This window comes from Schistocerca gregaria, chromosome 3 (genome assembly GCF_023897955.1).
Source record: "Schistocerca gregaria isolate iqSchGreg1 chromosome 3, iqSchGreg1.2, whole genome shotgun sequence".
Classification (NCBI taxonomy): domain Eukaryota; kingdom Metazoa; phylum Arthropoda; class Insecta; order Orthoptera; family Acrididae; genus Schistocerca; species Schistocerca gregaria.
The window spans coordinates 369,951,128-369,968,483 of record NC_064922.1 but is presented as its reverse complement, the minus strand read 5'-3'; the positions used below and the strand labels follow the sequence as shown (position 1 = coordinate 369,968,483).

The 17,356-nt window shown below is 46.0% G+C and overlaps 1 protein-coding gene across 2 annotated transcripts in view; it reads right to left on the bottom strand.

Annotated features, from left to right (window-relative positions):
- LOC126355260 (uncharacterized) overlaps positions 1–17,356 on the bottom strand; it is a 378,424-nt gene that overhangs the window by 153,407 nt on the left and 207,661 nt on the right. For both annotated transcript variants that reach the window (XM_050005547.1, XM_050005548.1), the window contains exons 7-8: positions 12,717–12,977; positions 3,697–4,008 (exon numbers count right to left, since the gene is read on the bottom strand). In XM_050005547.1, the coding sequence (XP_049861504.1) occupies positions 3,697–4,008; positions 12,717–12,977 (573 nt within the window). The remainder of the gene's footprint in view (positions 1–3,696; positions 4,009–12,716; positions 12,978–17,356) is intronic.

Below are 17,356 nucleotides of genomic sequence, written 5' to 3'. Positions count from 1 at the left end.
GGAGCAATTTTTCGGTTTCATACCCAACATTGTTGAATTTCTGAAGCAAAAATTAAAGACCTCGCATTTTTAGTGGACTTGATTTCACGGTTAAACGCCGTCACTGGGACATTACAAGGTGAGAAACAATTTATTTCCGATTTAATGAAGACATTTGATGCATTTTAAAAGAAAATCGCTTTGTGGAAGGGGTAACATCTCGTGAAGAGGACAGTCCGTTTCCCTAAGATCTCTAATGTTCAAGAAAATGCGAATTTTGAAAAATTCATTGCGACACTGAAAGAATTACAGGAACAAATTTGCAAACGTTTTCAGGACACTGATAGTCGTACTTCTACTTTAGAGCTATTTTTGGTTCCGTTTGCTGTTTAAAATGTCCTTGCAACTCCAAATGGAACTGATCGATCAGCAGTGTAACCCCCTTTTAAAAAACACATTATTTTACGTTAAAACACACCTGTGTTCTACGAAGTATCACTTGGGAAGAGTTTCCATGTCTCCACAACGAGGCTGCAAAAGTGGTGACAATGTCCTTATCAACATCCACTTGAGGTTGTCTCTATATCTGTACCCGTCCATCCACTCGATAGGATTTGAAACGACCAGGCAACATATTTCGAGTCATCAACAGCGCAATATCGGTGCTGACGGGCCCAGGCGAGACATAAGGCTTATTGTCGTGCAGTCATCAAGGGTACACGAGTGAACCTTTGGCTCCAAAAGCCCATATCGATGATGTTTCGTTGAATGGTCTGCTCGCTGACACTTGTTGATGGCCCAGCATTGAAATATGTGGCAATTTGCGGAAGGGTTGCACTTCTGTCGCGTTGAACGATTCTTTTCAGTCGTCGTTGATCCTGTTCTTGCAGGATCTTTTTCAAGCCACAGCGATGTCAGATATTTGATGTTTAACCGGATTCCTGATATTCACGGTACACTCGTGATATGTTCATACTAGAGAATCCCCACTTCATCGCTACCTCGGAGATGCTCTGTCCCATCGCTAGTGCGCCGACGATGACACCATGTTCAAACTCACTTAAATCTTGATAACCTGCCATTGTAGCAGCAGTAAGCGATCTAAAAACTGCGCCAGACTCCTGTTGTCTTATATAGGCGTTGCCGACCATTTACATATCTCTGTATTTGAATACACAGGTCTATACCAGTTTCTATGGCGCTTCAGTGTACGTGTGTGAAAGACTTTTCGATTCTGAAACTATATAAGCCACGATTACTTGACGAAGATCTGCAGGACTACTGCGTCTGACCGTGTGCCGTTACTTTCTGCCTGATATAAACTTTATGATGTCTTCAGTGAACCAAAAATAAATGCTGGTGAAAACAAGTTTTCATTTTGATCTTCAGTGTTCGGAAGTATGAAACCAAGCCACATACAAGCTATCCAACGTATCTTGAGCGTCTGTATTGCCATCTAATGCGACGCATTCGGAGCTTCCCTTCTTCCCATTCAGACACCTTGGTGTAGTGGTGGGGGAATTGTACACTCAGGCGAGAGAGATCCGCATGGATGAGAGAGCTCTGCACACATGCCGAGTTCTAGGCTGTCCCTGTGCTAAACAGTCCTAGATGGTCTTCTGCTCACAACTGAATGTGAAAACATAATAATCTTGGAGAAGCTTGTGGGGCGATACGCATGACCTCGATACGCGGCGGTGGTGCCATCTCTCGGACTTTGCACGGACTTTTCAAACGCCCCTCCTATGTGGACGAACTCTTCGAATTCGAAACTCGATTACAATACGCTGTTTCTCTCACACCAAGATAGTTACATTACACACTGCCAAGTTACACGCAACAACTCAGATCACTCTAGAAGCTGAATGTTTGCAATAAGAATATAGAATTTAATAAAAAAAATTATAGGGGGGTTGTTTGTGTTGTTGTCAGGATTTGTAAGTGGTGGGTCCTTGAGGTATGCCAAAACATGAACACGGAGAAGTAAGTTGAAACAGTTTTATTAACAAAGGCTGATTATAAAACCGCACGCTACACGCACCCATTATCGCTGTGTCTGACATCCTAATTGCGGTCGTATCGAAAGGCTACATGGTGAGGTAAGATAAGAGACAAATTCGCGCCCGAGGCCACGCTAGTTAACACGGCGCGCTGTGGCAGGCGGCCACTCGCTTACTCCCTGCGTCGCATTGCGGCCGGACGCACGTGTACTGACCAAGCAAATTGTCAGCATTCCAGATAGGTCGGCTGACCAGCGCGTGTTACATACTGTACAGCTGCAGGCAAATTGCTACACCAAGAAGACATCCAGATGATAAACGGGTATTAATTGGATATATATATATATTAGAACTGAAATGTGATTACATTTTCATGCAATTTGGGTGCATAGATACTGCGAAATCAGTACCGAGAACAACCTCCTTGATACGCCTGGGCATTGAGTCAAACAGAGCTTGGATGTTGTGTACAGGTACAGTTGCCCATGCAGCTTCAATGCCATACCACAGTTCATCAAGAGTAGTGACTGGCGTATTGTGACGAGCCAGTTGCTCAGTCACCATTGACCAGACGTTTTCAGTTGGTGAGAGATCTGGAGAATGGGCCTTTCTGTATTCAGAAAGGCCCATACAGGACCTGCAACATGCGGTCGTGCATTCTCCTGCTGAAATGTAGGGTTTCACAGGGATCGAATAAGGGGTAGAGCCAAGGGTCGTAACACATCTGAAATGTAACGTCCACTGTTCAAAGTGCCATCAATGTGGACAACAGGTGACCGAGACGTGTAACCAATGGAACCCCATACCATTACGGGTGATACTCTAGTGTGGCTATGACGAATACACGCTTCCAATGTGCGTTCACCGCGATGTCACGAAACACTGATGCGACCATCATGATGCTGTAAACAGAACCTGGATTCATCCGAAAAAATGACGTTCTGCCATTCGTGCACCCAGATTCGTCGTTGAGTACACCATCGTAGGCCCTCCTGTCTGCGATGCATCGTCAAGGGTACCCGCATGGTCTCCGAGCTGATAGTCACATGCTGCTGCAAACGTCGTCGAACTGTTCGTGCAGATGGTTGTTGTCTTTCAAACGTCGCCATCTGTTGACTCAGGGATCGAGACGTGGCTGCACGATCCGTTACAGCCATGAGGATAAGATGGCTGTCATCTCGACTGCTAGTGATACGAGGCCGTTGAGATCCAGCACGGCGTTCCGTATTACCCTCCTGAACTCACCGATTCCATATTCTGCTAACAGTCACTGGATCTCGACCAACGAGAGCAGCAATATCGCGATACGATAAACCGCAATCGCGATAGGCTACAATCCGATCTTTTCGTGATGGTACGCATTTCTCCTCCTTACACGAGGCATCACAACAACGTTTGACCAGGCAACGCCGGTCAGCTGCTGTTTGTGTATGAGAAATCGATTGGAAAGTTTCCTCATGCGAACACTTTGTAGGTGTCGCCACCGGCGCCAAGCTTGTGTCAATGGTCTGAAAAGCTAATCATTTGCATATCACAGCATCTTCTTCCTGTCGGTTAAATTTCGCTCCTGTAGCACGTCATCTTCGTGGTGTAGCATTTGTAATGGCTAGTAGTGTATTTTTCAGCAGCCCTCGTATACATCGAGCATGGCCTAGAACGGAATCTTATGCTAGCGAGTCGAGAACGCGGAGTACGGTAGGGCGTTTTGGGGCAGTACCTGGTCGAGAGCATCTGCGCGGGCGCCGAGCGCGGTCAGCAGGTGATAGTAGTGGCCGTTGTCGGCGAGGCAGGCCGCGTAGTGGAGCGGCGTGCGGCCGCGTGCGTCGGTGGCGGCCAGCGTCTCCGGGAAGCGCGCGCCCAGGTAGCGCACGACGTCGGTGTGTCCCAGCAGCACGGCCGCGTGCAGCGGCGTCGGCCTGGCAGTGCAGCCGGCGTCGCGCGCCACCGCGAAGCGCCGCCGGTCCAGCGCCGCCTGCAGCTCGCGCACGCTGCCCGCGCGCGCAGCCGCGTGCACCGCTGCGATCTTCTCCTGCACCGCACACCAAACGGTCTCTGTACAGCAAAGGTCTACCATTCCAGTTACTAGCTAACCACATGAACACGAAGCTTTTAAATACGAGCAAGGCGTTATATTCAAAATTACTTTAGGATTGACAGCTGCACACTTTAACTTGGTAGCCGGCTGCGACGACCCTAGCCCCTGGTAACGATCGAACTTGTTTGTCAAATTCGCTGTTTTATATCCACATGTTTGTCAAATAAGTTCAAATGGCTCTAAGCACCATGGGACTTAAGGGGGGGGGGGGGGGGGTAGAAGGTCAAACGGGCCGTCTTGGAGCAGAAGAGACACCACAGGACATTTTAACTCCCACTCTCTATACTTTTACGAATAAATTCATAAAACTTTGTCAGCATGACCAGGAAGGATTCAGGATTCACACTCATAGCAGTGGAAGTTCAAAAACATAACAAAATTAATTTTGTTTTACGTGTGAAAGTTCATCAGTTTTTCACTTAATATTGGCTGCGTTTGTTGCCGTACGTACACGTTTCTTCATAAGTAAGAGAGATTCTTCGATGAATTTTGCACAGCATACAAACCATACTTACAGGTGTATGGAACTCTAGAAATTATTGAATTTATGAAAAAATGAAGGTGCTGTTACATTTTAAACTTCATGTTCAGAAAAAACTCAAATTTTATGGTTAAGTATCTCAATTTTTACTATAGTTTTCAACAGATTTGGAAAATTCTAGAGTTTCATACACCTGTAAGGTTGATTTGTATGCTGTGCAAAATTTATCGAAGAATCACCCTTACTTATGAGGAAAAATGTACCTATAATAACAAATGCAGCCAACGGTAAGTGAAAAATGTCAAACTTCAAATGTAAAAAAAAATATATTTTCTTATGTTTATGAACTTCCACTGCTCTGAGTGTAAATCCTGAGTCCTTTCTGTCCATTTTGACAAAGTTTTATGAATTTATTCGTAAAAGTATAGACAGTGGATATTAAAATGTCCTCTGGTGCCTCTCCTGCTCCAAGTCGTCCCGTTTGACTTCCTACCCCACTTAACATCTTAGGTCTAGTCCCCTAGACTTAGAACTACCTAAACCTAACTAACCTAAGGACATCACACAAACCCATGCACGAGGCAGGATTCGAACCTGCGACCGTAGCAGCAGCGCGGTTCCGGACTGAAACGCCTAGTAGGTAGCAACCCGTTCTCTCAAACTTAACCTCACTTTTGGAAACGCTGTCATTCCGTGCGTTTGGTGTCGTTAAACACAATGTCCAGTCACATTGACGTGATCACCTGCCAGAATCCGGAATAGCCACTTTTTGTAGGACGGACGGCTGCGAGATGTGCGGGGAGGGAATCAGTGAGGCCCTGTAAGGTACCGACGGGGATGTCGAGCCGTGTAGCCTCCAGTGTCGCCGTCAACTGCACCGGATTTCTCGGTTGAGGATTCCTGGCGCTAGCAGCTCAATCGAGGTGGTCCCACAGATTATCGATTGAGTTTTCATCCAGGGTCTCTGGTGGATGGGAGAGAACGGTAAACTCATCCTGGTGCTGTTCAGATCACGTACGTACGCTGCGAGCTATGTGACGAATTCCACTGTGCTACTGCTACATGCTGTCGTCTCTACGAAAAATAAACTGCATTTAGGGTTCAATTGGTTCAAATGGCTCTGAGCACTATGGGACTCAACATCTGTGGTCAGAAGTCCCCTAGAACTTAGAACTACTTAAACCTAACTAACCTAAGGACATCACACACATCCATGCCCGAGGCAGGATTCGAACCTGCGATCGTAGCGGTCGCGCGGTTCCGGACTGAGCGCCTAGAACCGCTAGACCACCGCGGCCGGCTGCATTTAGGGGTGGAGACGGTCTTCAAGGGCAGATGTATACTTTTGCTTATCCATTATGGCTTTCAGAGTGGTAAGATCAGCCAGGGAATTCCACGAAAACATTCTTCAGACTATAAAGCTCCTTCCTCCGGTTTGCACCCGGTGAATGTTTGCTTTCAGTCGTATCACGCTGTTCACGCCAACGGCCATCTGTCCGATGGAGCATAAAACGTTATTCATCTGAACAGATCACCTGTCGATGCTCAGTTGCGGTATTAGAGTGCAAATTCCACCCTCCGTCGCCTATGAACTGCAACCAGCGTGGGTGCATGCACCAGGCGCTTGCTGTGGAGAGCCAGTGCTGCAACGTTCGCTGAGTGGTAGTTGAGCAGACAATGTTGGTAGCTCCCTGGTTCATCTGGGCGGTCATTTGCTCAACAGTTGCACGTCTATTCGCTGTACACATCTCCGAAGCCGTTGTTCACTGTCATCTGTGGCCCATGGTGCAGCGCACTTGCCTCGGCGCCGGTTTTGGATAGCGTCATTTTCCAAATCAATCTTCATGCCTTTTTGGACATCAGATAAATCACTCCTAACTACATTACGACAACGACTCGATTAATGTTTATGGACATTTGACTAATGTCTCTCTGTGTGTTACAGTGGTCATCAGCAAATTCTGACGCTTGCCCTGTCGCCGTGCATAATATGCGAACATCATTGGACGATCGCAGTTGGAGCATCTGCATTGACTGAATAAACTTTCTACGTGATGGACATATATTTCTCTTTTTGGACAACACGAAAAAAATAACTCTATGCAACAGAGCAAGATCCTAAACACATCACCGTGTTCACCCACTAAAAACTTTTTTATGAAAATGTGGCGTCAGAAGACTGAATAAGCACAACTGAAAATTCTCAACTTATCCACACACTACAAATGCAGTGCACGTTGCCCATTATTTTCATTACTCGCGACATATCGCCTATTTCCGTAAAAGGTCGAGCATGGTGTGCATCTGCACTGAAAAGATCACTGGCCATCTCACCTGTTTTATATGTATATATGTGATGTCTGCAGTGTCAGTGAGGATCTGTGCTATGTACGAAGTTATGCCATTCGCCAGTAGTCGCGTGGAGTGGCCGCTCGGTTTGAGGCACCATGTCACGCATTTCGCTGCCTGTCCCGCCGGAGGTTCGAGTCCTCCGTCGGGCATGGATGCGCGCGTGTGTGTTGTTCTTAGCATGAGTCAGTTTAAGTAGTGTGTAAGTCTAGGGGACCCGTGACCTCAGCAGTTTGGTCCCTTAGGAATTCACACATAGTTAAACATTTTGAACATTCGTCAGCCACTGCCGACAGACACTATCACTAGTACGTGGCCTTCGCATCGGGAGACACCAGGATTTTGGTATTAGTCGACAACCTTATCTTCGTACATTGTTCTTCTACTAATTAAACCTAAGGCTGTATCTTGTTGTGCGACTACTGGCATGGTACCATCCACAGCACAGGTTCTGATCAAGACTCTTATTGAAGCACTGCAGGTGCAGTCAGCGTTTGGACAAGAGCTCGATGGAAGACTTCCTTGGAGTGGCACTGCTCCACTGTAAGTACCCAGGCTGTGGACAGATACTGTTGTTGTTGTGGTCATGTGGTCTTCAGTCCTGAGACTGGTTTGATGCAGCTCTCCATGCTACTCTATCCTGTGCAAGCTACTTCATCTCCCAGTACTTACTGCAACCTACATCCTTCAGAATCTGCTTAGTGTATTCATCTCTTGGCCTCGCTCTTCGATTTTTACCCTCCACGCTGCCCTCCCATGCTAAATTTGTGATCCCTTGATGCCTCAGAACATGTCCTACCAACCGGTCCCTTCTTCTTGTCAAGTTGTGCCACAAACTCCTCTTCTCCCCAATTCTATTCAGTACCTCCTCATTAGTTATGTGATCTACCCATCTAATCTTCAGCATTCTTCTGTAGCACCGCATTTCGATAGCTTCTATTCTCTTTTTGTCAAAACTGTTTATCGTCCATGTTTCACTTCCATACATGGCTACGCTCCATACAAATACTTTCAGAAACGACTTCCTGACACATAAATCCATACTCGATGTTAACAAATTTTTCTTCTTCAGAAACGCTTTCCTTGCCATTGCCAGTCTACATTTTATATCCTCTCTACTTCGACCATCATCAGTTATTTTGCTCCCCAAAGAGAAAAACTCCTTTACTACGTTAAGTGTCTCATTTCCTAATATAATTACCTCAGAATCACCCGACTTAATTCGACTACATTCCATTATCCTTGTTTTGCTTTTGTTGATGTTCATCTTATATCCTCCTTTCAAGACACTGTCCATTCCGTTCAACTGCTCTTCCAAGTCCTTTGCTGTCTCTGACAGAATGACAGTGTCATCGGCGAACCTCAAAGTTTTTATTTCTTCTCCATAGATTTTAATACGTACTCCGAAATTTTCTTTTGTTTCCTTTACTGCTTGCTCAACATACAGATCGAATAACATCAGGGGAGGCTACAACACTATCTCACTGCCTTCCCAACCACTGCTTCCCTTTCATGCCTCTGAACTCATAACTGCCATCTGGTTTCTGTACGAATTGTAAATAGCCTTCCGATCCCTGTATTTTATCTGGTGAGGAAGATGTATGAGACAGGAGAAATACCCTCAGACTTCAAGAAGAATATAATAATTCCAATCTCAAAGAAAGCAGGTGTTGACAGATATTGGACGGATACTAGATGAACTATTTTCGATCACATGGCCCACGGAAGCAAAAAGGTCCTGATATAAGACTGACTGTTTCATCATTAAGACCTTCAGCTTAAGTTCAGACTTGTGCAAATTCAGGGCTAGTTACGAGACTTTACGAACTATTGTAAATGATTAACTTTTCTCCAAGAGGGGCTTTCGGTTGATGCCTTTATTAATAAACCACTCCGTCTACAGGCCACAAGTGGCACATCGGGAACATCCGACCGCCGTGTCATCCCCAGAGTAGGATGCAGACAGGAGGGGCGTGAGGTCAGCACACCGCTCTCTCAGTCGTTATGATAGTATTCTTGACCGAAGCCGCTATTATTTGGTCGAGTAGCTCCTCATTGGGATCACGAGTCTGAGTGCACCCCGAAAAATGGCGTCAGGGCATGGCGGCCTGGACGGTCACCCATCCAATGCCGCCCACGCCCGACAGCGCTTAACTTCGGTGAACTCACGGGATATGCACTGCGGCAAGGCCGTTGCCATTTATTAATAAAACTGTTCTATACTGTTTACCTCGACCTGAGCTGTGCCCGCTCTTTGTTTTTGTTCCATGTCGGTTTGCTGATGAGGATTTTTCAGGTCCTAACGCCTCCACCAGTTCCAATGCCACCTCCAAGTTCCGTCCCATATCATTTGGCGACGAAGACTTTTCGGCCCCATGCGCCTCTTTCGGCTCCAATACCAAGTTCCGTCCCAAAGTAAGTGACGACGAGATATTTTTCTGTGTACTTAACCAACTAACACCCATATTCTTCACCCCAGATAGGTTATAAATGTGTGTGTGTGTGTGTGTGTGTGTGTGTGTGTCCTACGTCGCGATGAGTTTGACAGTAACTTTCTGCACAACATGTCTAGTTTCCAGATGTTCATCCTCAACATGTCAGCGATGCCTCAGGTCCTATCTTTGGTTTCCATCATACAGCAAATGTAGGCTGCCTGACATCTCTGCACCAGAGGTCCCCAGCCACTGTCCTGGACGCTTTTCCAGGGTGAACCACCTCTAGACATGTCTTCCATAGTTTCCTGCTTCTGGCAAAGCACTAGAACCGTTGGTCGGTATCGTCAATACTCCGGACCATTCCCACAACCGTCCCCAACGTTCCTCTGGGCCAATCGTTACTGGACAAAACCACAGCAGTTTCCTCCTTTTACAGTACCTGAAGCTGTGTCCACATCTGCTCTAACACATCGTCTTTCTAAAGTCTGCTACAACACATTTCTGTAGTTGCGTTGATTCCCTACCGCCTGGCCCATCCTGTATCTCATCCACGCACGAAATGTCTGTTACAGCATTATGAACAGGGCCCTCCAACCAGTTCGGGATTTATAAGTTTTAGTTTGGACAGCATTTAGCACAATATCCGTTAGCAGGACATCCAAAAACTGTATCAGACAATGTCAAGACGAAAAAATTCTTGCATAAGAGCCAAAGGTGAACAAACGCGTTACTGACGTGTTCTATTCGTGAAGTTCTTCTCCTGAATAAATTACCCAATACGTATCAATCATTTGTATGCCTGTATATGTACGTTACATCTGCCGATTTCCATCCCATTCGGATAATTCCTTCGTGGTTCGTTGTATTTTTTTGTCTTAGAATTTGTTTTATGATATTAAGTAAAATTGGTGCTGTTTGATTTTATTTAGACCTGCTCTGAATTGCATCAACATTTACATGCTACATATGCACTGAAGAGCCAAAGAAACTGGTACACCTGCCTAATATCGTGCAGGCTCTCCACGAGCACGCAGGAGTGCCGCAACACGACGTGGCAGAGACTCGACTAATGTCAGAAGTAGTGCTGGAGGGAACTGGCACCATGAATCCTGCAGCGCTGTCCATAAATCCATAAGAGTATGAGGGGGTGCAGATCTCTTCTGAACAGCATGTTGCAAGGCATACCAGATATACTCATTAATGTTCATGCCTTGGGAGTTTGGTGGCCAAAGGAAGTGTTTAAAATCTGAAGAGTAATTCTGGACGTGGGGGTGTCGCATTGTCCTGCTGGAATTGCCCAGTCCGTCGGAATGGACAGTGGACATGAATGGATGCAGGTGGACAGGCAGGATGCTTACGTACGTGTCACCTGTCAGAGTCGTATCTGGACGTGTCAGGGGTCCCATTTTCCTCCAACTGCATACGCCCCACACATTTACACAGCCTCCACCAGTTTGAACAGTCCTTTGCTAATACGCAGAGTCCATAGATTCATGGTCTCCATAATAGTACACATCCATCCCCTCGATACAATCTGAAACAAGACTCGTCCGACCAGGCAACGTGTTTCCAATCATCAACAGCCTAACGTCGGTGTTGACTTGCCCAGCGAGGCATAAAGCTTTGTGTCGTGCCTTCTGCTCCGAAAGCCCATATCGATGATGTCCCCTTGAACGGTTCGCACTCTGACATTTGTTGATGCCGCAGCACTGAAATCTGCAGTAAATTGCGGATGGGTTGCACTTCTGTCGCGGTGAACGATTCTCTTCGATCGTTGTTGATCCCGTTCTCGCAGGATCTTTTTGCGTACACAGCGATGTCGGAGATTTGATGTTTTACCGGGTTCCTGATAGTCACTGTATACTCGTGAAAGTCGTAGGTGAAAATTTCCACTTCATCGCTACCTCGGATATGCTGTGTCCCATCGCTCGTGCACCGACTACAACACCACGTTCAAACTCAGTTAAATGTTAACGACTTGCCATTGTAGTAGCAGTAACTGATCTAACAACTGCGCCACACGCTTGTTGTTTTATATAGGCGTTGCCGACCACAGCGGCATATTCTGAGTGTTTATATTTGAATACGCATGCCTGTACTGGTTTCTTGGCGCTTCAGTGCATGAATCATGCTGTTGACGTCATATCACACAATTTCTCCCAGCGTAGGATTCGCCACAACCAGCATGGGCTACCACACTCCCAGGAAACCCTGTCCACTATGCGCCCGACTGTAATTAATATTTCAGTAGAACAATAGGAGCAGTACTTGATTCGACAGTGCTTGGGAGATTTTGTTGAGGGACTGTGGAGATAGTTGACTTCCTACATCTAGTCCACAGATCATGAGCCCGCGAGAAAAGGTGCTAAACTCTACTAGAGAGGTGACAGAACACTTAGAAAATGTTACAGAGCTTCTAAAGAGACTGCCTGCACTACGCTTGTCCCTTCTCCTCTAGAGTACTGCTGGGGGGGGGGGGGGGGGGGGCAGATCCTTACCTGATAGGATTAACGGAGTAAATGGAGAAAGTTCAAAGAAGAGCAGCACGTTTTGTACTATTGCGAAATAGAGCAGATGCAGTATTTGGGGTGGACACCACTAAAACAAAGGTGGTTTTCGTTGTGGCGGAATCTTCTCACGAAATTTAAGTCACCAACTTTCACCACCGAAAATTGTTTGTTGACGCCGATCTAAATTGGGAGAAACGATCATCATTATAAAATAAGGGAAATCAGAGCTCGCATAGAAATTTCAAATGGTTCAAATGGCTCTGAGCACTATGGGATTCAACTGCTGTGGTCATAAGTCCCCTAGAACTTAGAACTTCTTAAACCTAACTAACCTAAGGACGTCACACACATCCATGCCCGAGGCAGGATTCGAACCTGCGACAGCAGTAGTCACGCGGTTCCAGACTGAGCGCCTAGAACCGCTAGACCACCGCGGCCGGCATGGAAGTTTCGTTTATTTCATGCGGTGTTAGAGACTGGAATGACAGAATTATTGTGAAGGTGGTTCGATGAACCCTCCGCCAGGCACTTAAGTGTGATTTGCAAAGTGTAATAAAAAAAATTAAATTTCCTGCTTGTTGGCACCCTCCTGTGCGCCTACAGTTCGCTGCTCGTGGTCTAGTGGTTAACATTGCTGTCTGTACGGATCCTGGGCTGCCGTGTTGGACTCTTGGCCGTGTCGGCTGAGGGACTGGGTGTTTCTGTTGCCCTTATTCACCTCATCATCATCATCAACGGGCAAGTCACCGAAGTGGCGTAAAATGGAAATAATTGCACTAGGGAGCCCAACCACTCCCTGCCAATAACGGCGTACGATCATTTCATTTTTTGTGTACCTACGTAGGTAGGCTGCTGTGTGGGACTGACCATGTAGGCGGGCACGTTGTCGAGGAAGGCCTGGACGTCGGGGTGGTGCGCGCGCAGCCTCGCCAGCCGGCCGCCGTCGCCGCTGAGCACCATGGCCGCCAGCTGGTCGACGTCGCCCGCCGCCACCAGCCGCGACACCTCCTCGTCGCCCGCCTGCTCGGCGTCCTCTGGTTTCTCTTGCTCCGCGCCTTGCTGCTCGTCCTCCCCTGCCGCGTCTTCGTCGTCCGCTTGCTCGCCCTCGTCTTCCTCCTCGCTGCGCACCTGTCAACAACAGTGAAACTATTGAGCAACACGCGGATAAATCAGGAGCGTGTCTGTTGAAACAGAAAATTACATTTACAGCTCGAGTAATGCAGAAATTAGACAAATGGACTAATCACATTGGAATACTTCCAATCGGTTATGCCTTATACGCAGACGTTGTGATGGACGACTGACACTGGGGCAAATATAACCACAATGCACAAAATACAGCGTGTATCAAGAAGAATCATCCTATTTAAAAAATCATAACTAGTTATTTGAGATATGTACGTGAACAACGTACTGTTGGAAAGAGCAAATTCCCCAGTTTCACACGGTTCCCGATTGGTAGCAGCAGTGCGCGTCCAGTTCAGTTCTACCAAAAAATGGTGTCGGGACAACAGAAAGTCTTTTGTATTCTTTCTTTTTTTGTCATCAGTCTACTGACTGGTTTGATGCGGCCCGCCACGAATTCCTTTCCTGTGTTAATCTCTTCATCTCAGAGTAGCACTTGCATCCTACGTCCTCAATTATATGCTTGACGTATTTCAATCTCTGCCTTCCTCTACAGTTTTTGCCCTCTACAGCTCCCTCTAGTACCATGGAAGTCATTCCCTCATCTCTTAGCAGATGTCCTATCATCCTGTCCCTTCTCCTTATCAGTGTTTTCCACATATTCCTTTCCTCTCCGATTCTGCGTAGAACCTCCTCATTCCTTACTTTATCAGTCCACCTAATTTTCAACATTCGTCTGTAGCACCACATCTCAAATGCTTCGATTCTCTTCTGTTCCGGTTTTCCCACAGTCCCTGTTTCACTACCATACAATGCTGTACTCCAGACGTACATCCTCAGAAATTTCTGCCTCAAATTAAGGCCGGCATTTGATATTAGTAGACTTCTCTTGGCCAGAAATGCATTTTTTGCCATAGCCAGTCTGCTTTTGATGTCCTCCTTGCTCCGTCCGTCATTGGTTATTTACTGCCTAGGTAGCAGAATTCCTTAACTTCATTGACTTCGTGACCATCAATCCTGATGTTAAGTTTCTCGCTGTTCTCATTTCTACTACTTCTCATTACCTTCGTCTTTCTCCGATTTACTCTCAAACCATACTGTGTACTCATTAGACTGTTCATTCCGTTCAGTACATCATTTAATTCTTCTTCACTTTCACTCAGGATAGCAATGTCATCAGCGAATCGTTTCATTGATATCCTTTCACCTTGTATTTTAATTCCACTCCTGAACCTTTCTTTTATTTCCATCATTGCTTCCTCGATGTACAGATTGAAGAGTAGGGGCGAAAGGCTACAGCCTTGTCTTACACCATTCTTAATACGAGCACTTCGTTCTTCATCGTCCACTCTTATTATTCCCTCTTGGTTGTTGTACATATTGTATATGACCCGTCTCTCCCTATAACTTACCCCTACTTTTTTCAGAATCTCGAACAGCTTGCACCATTTTATATTGTCGAACGCTTTTTCCAGGTCGACAAATCCTATGAACGTGTCTTGATTTTTCTTTAGCCTTGCTTCCATTATTAGCCGTAACGTCAGAATTGCCTCTCTCGTGCCTTTACTTTTCCTAAAGCCAAACTGATCGTCACCTAGCGCATTCTCAATTTTCTTTTCCATTCTTCTGTATATTATTCTTGTAAGCAGCTTCGATGCATGAGCTGTTAAGCTGATTGTGCGATAATTCTCGCACTTGTCAGCTCTTGCCGTCTTCGGAATTGTGTGGATAATGCTTTTCCGAAAGTCAGATGGTATGTCGCCAGACTCATATATTCTACACACCAACGTGAATAGTCGTTTTGTTGCCACTTCCCCTAATGATTTTAGAAATTATGATGGAATGTTATCGATCCCTTCTGCCTTATTTGACCGTAAGTTCTCCAAAGCTCTTTTAAATTCCGAATCTAATACTGGATCCCCTATCTGTTCTAAATCGACTCCTGTTTCTTCTTCTATCACATCAGACAAATCTTCACCCTCATAGAGGCTTTCAATGTATACATTCCACCTATCTGCTCTCTCCTCTGCATTTAACAGTGGAATTCCCGTTGCACTCTTAATGTTACCAACGTTGCTTTTTTTTTTAATGTCACCAAAGGTTGTTTTGACTTTCCTGTATGCTGAGTCTGTCCTTCCGACAATCATATCTTTTTCGATGTCTTCACATTTTTCCTGCAGCCATTTTGTCTTAGCTTCGCTGCACTTCCTATTTATTTCATTCCTTAGCGACTTGTATTTCTGTATTCCTGATTTTCCCGGAACATCTTTGTACTTCCTCCTTTCATCAATCAACTGAAGTGTTTCTTCTGTTACCCATGGTTTCTTCGGAGCTACCTTCTTTGTACCTATGTTTTCCTTCCCAACTTCTGTGATGGCCCTTTTTAGAGATGTCCACTCCTCTTCAACTGTGTTGCCTTCTGCGCTATTCATTATTGCTGTATCTATAGGGTTAGAGAACTTCAAACGTATCTCGTCATTCCTTAAAACTTTCGTATGCCACTTCTTTGCGTATTGATTCTTCCTGACTAATGTCTTGAACTTCAGCCTACTCTTCATCACTACTATATTGTGATCTGAGTCTATATCTGCTCCTGCGTATGCCTAACAATCCAGTATCTGATTTCGGACTCTCTGTCTGACCATGATGTAATCTAATTGAAATCTTCCCGTATCTTCCGGCCTTTTCCAAATATACCTCCTCCTCTTGTGATTCTTGAACAGGGTATTCGCTATTACTAGCTGAAACTTGTTACAGAACTCAATTAGTCTTTCTCCTTTTTCATTCCTTGTCCCAAGCCCATATTCTCCTGTAACCTTTTCTTCTACTCCTTCCCCTACAACTGCATTCCAGTCGTCCATGACTATTAGATTTTCGCCCCCCCTTTACATACTGCTTTACCATTTCAATATCCTCATACACTTTCTCTATCTGTTCATGTTCAGCTTGTGGCGTCGGCATGTATACCTGAACTATCGTTGTCGGTGTTGGTCTGCTGTCGATTCTGATTAGAACAACTCGGTCACTGAACTGTTCACAGTTACAGACCCTCTGCCCTACCTTCCTATTCATAACGAATCCTACACCTGTTATACCATTTTCTGCTGCTGCTGTTTGTATTCTAAGTTCAGTAATAACTGTTCAGCTTGACTTTCGTACTAGGTATGGTGTGGATCCTCCTACAACTCTGAGCATTAGACGATGGCATGAGCAGCTCCGAGAAACAGGTTGTGTGTGTGAAGGCAAATGGCCGGGCCGTCCCCGAGTGTCTGATACAGACACGTCGAACACATCATTGACCTCCAACGTCCATCGACCTCACTATGTATGTATTGCTTGAGCCTTTACCACAAGTACACAGGGTCACCCATCATTAATCGGATTTGGCAAGTTAATAGTTAAGGGGCGACCGGATGCCCATCCTGCCACCACCCCGTAACCCCAACTGTCTGCATCGAGTGTAATCCATGGAACAGTGCGAATGTGTTCAGACGTCTGCGAGCCGTGTAACTGAGGCGGAACATGGGGACCAGCCCAGTATTCACCTAGTGGGATGTGGAAAACACCTCGTCGTTAATCCGCCGGGCAGATTCGATCCGGGGCCGGCGCTCCTACCCGAGTCCAGGAAGCAGCGTCTTAGCGCTCTCGGCTACCCTGGCAGGTATCTGTGTCACCGAACCTGACTGTATGTGATTATTTTTTGTGGGTGTTTGTAAAAGACTGTTTATATAGCCTCCATTACCAACAACAATGAATGAACTGAGACATCGCATAACAACAGATATGGGAGCTGTAACTCAAGACATGCTCGCTGCAGTATGGGAAGAATTTGAATACGGCATTCGCATATGCCGTGGATCTCAAGGGGGCATATTGAACACCTATGAAAAGAAGCTTCCTGGCAGATTAAAACTGTGTGCCGGACCGAGACTAGAATTTGGGACCTTTCCCTTTCGCGGGCAAGTGCTCTAGCATCTGAGCTACCCAAGCACGACTCACGGTCCGTCCTCACAGCTTCAGTTCCAACAGTACCTCATCTCCTACCTTCCAAACTTCACAGAAGCTCTCCTGCAGGTCTAACCTGCAGAACTAGCACTCCTGGAAGAAAGGGAATTGCAGAGACATGGCTTTGCCACAATCTGGGGGTGTTCCCAGAACTCTTTTTGAGTTTCCCATTCATCAAAAAACAAAATTCATTGGATATGTTTATCAGTTTCAGAAATATAGACGTGATAAATGGTATGATTCTTTTTGATACACCCTCACCCTTAACACCGCCTGCAGCCCAGGCATGAAGCCAGGGATCACCTCTCGGGGAGGTCACGGTGTCGTTTAAAGTAAATTAAACCAAAGTAAACTAAGCAATTAAGTTCATCTGCCTC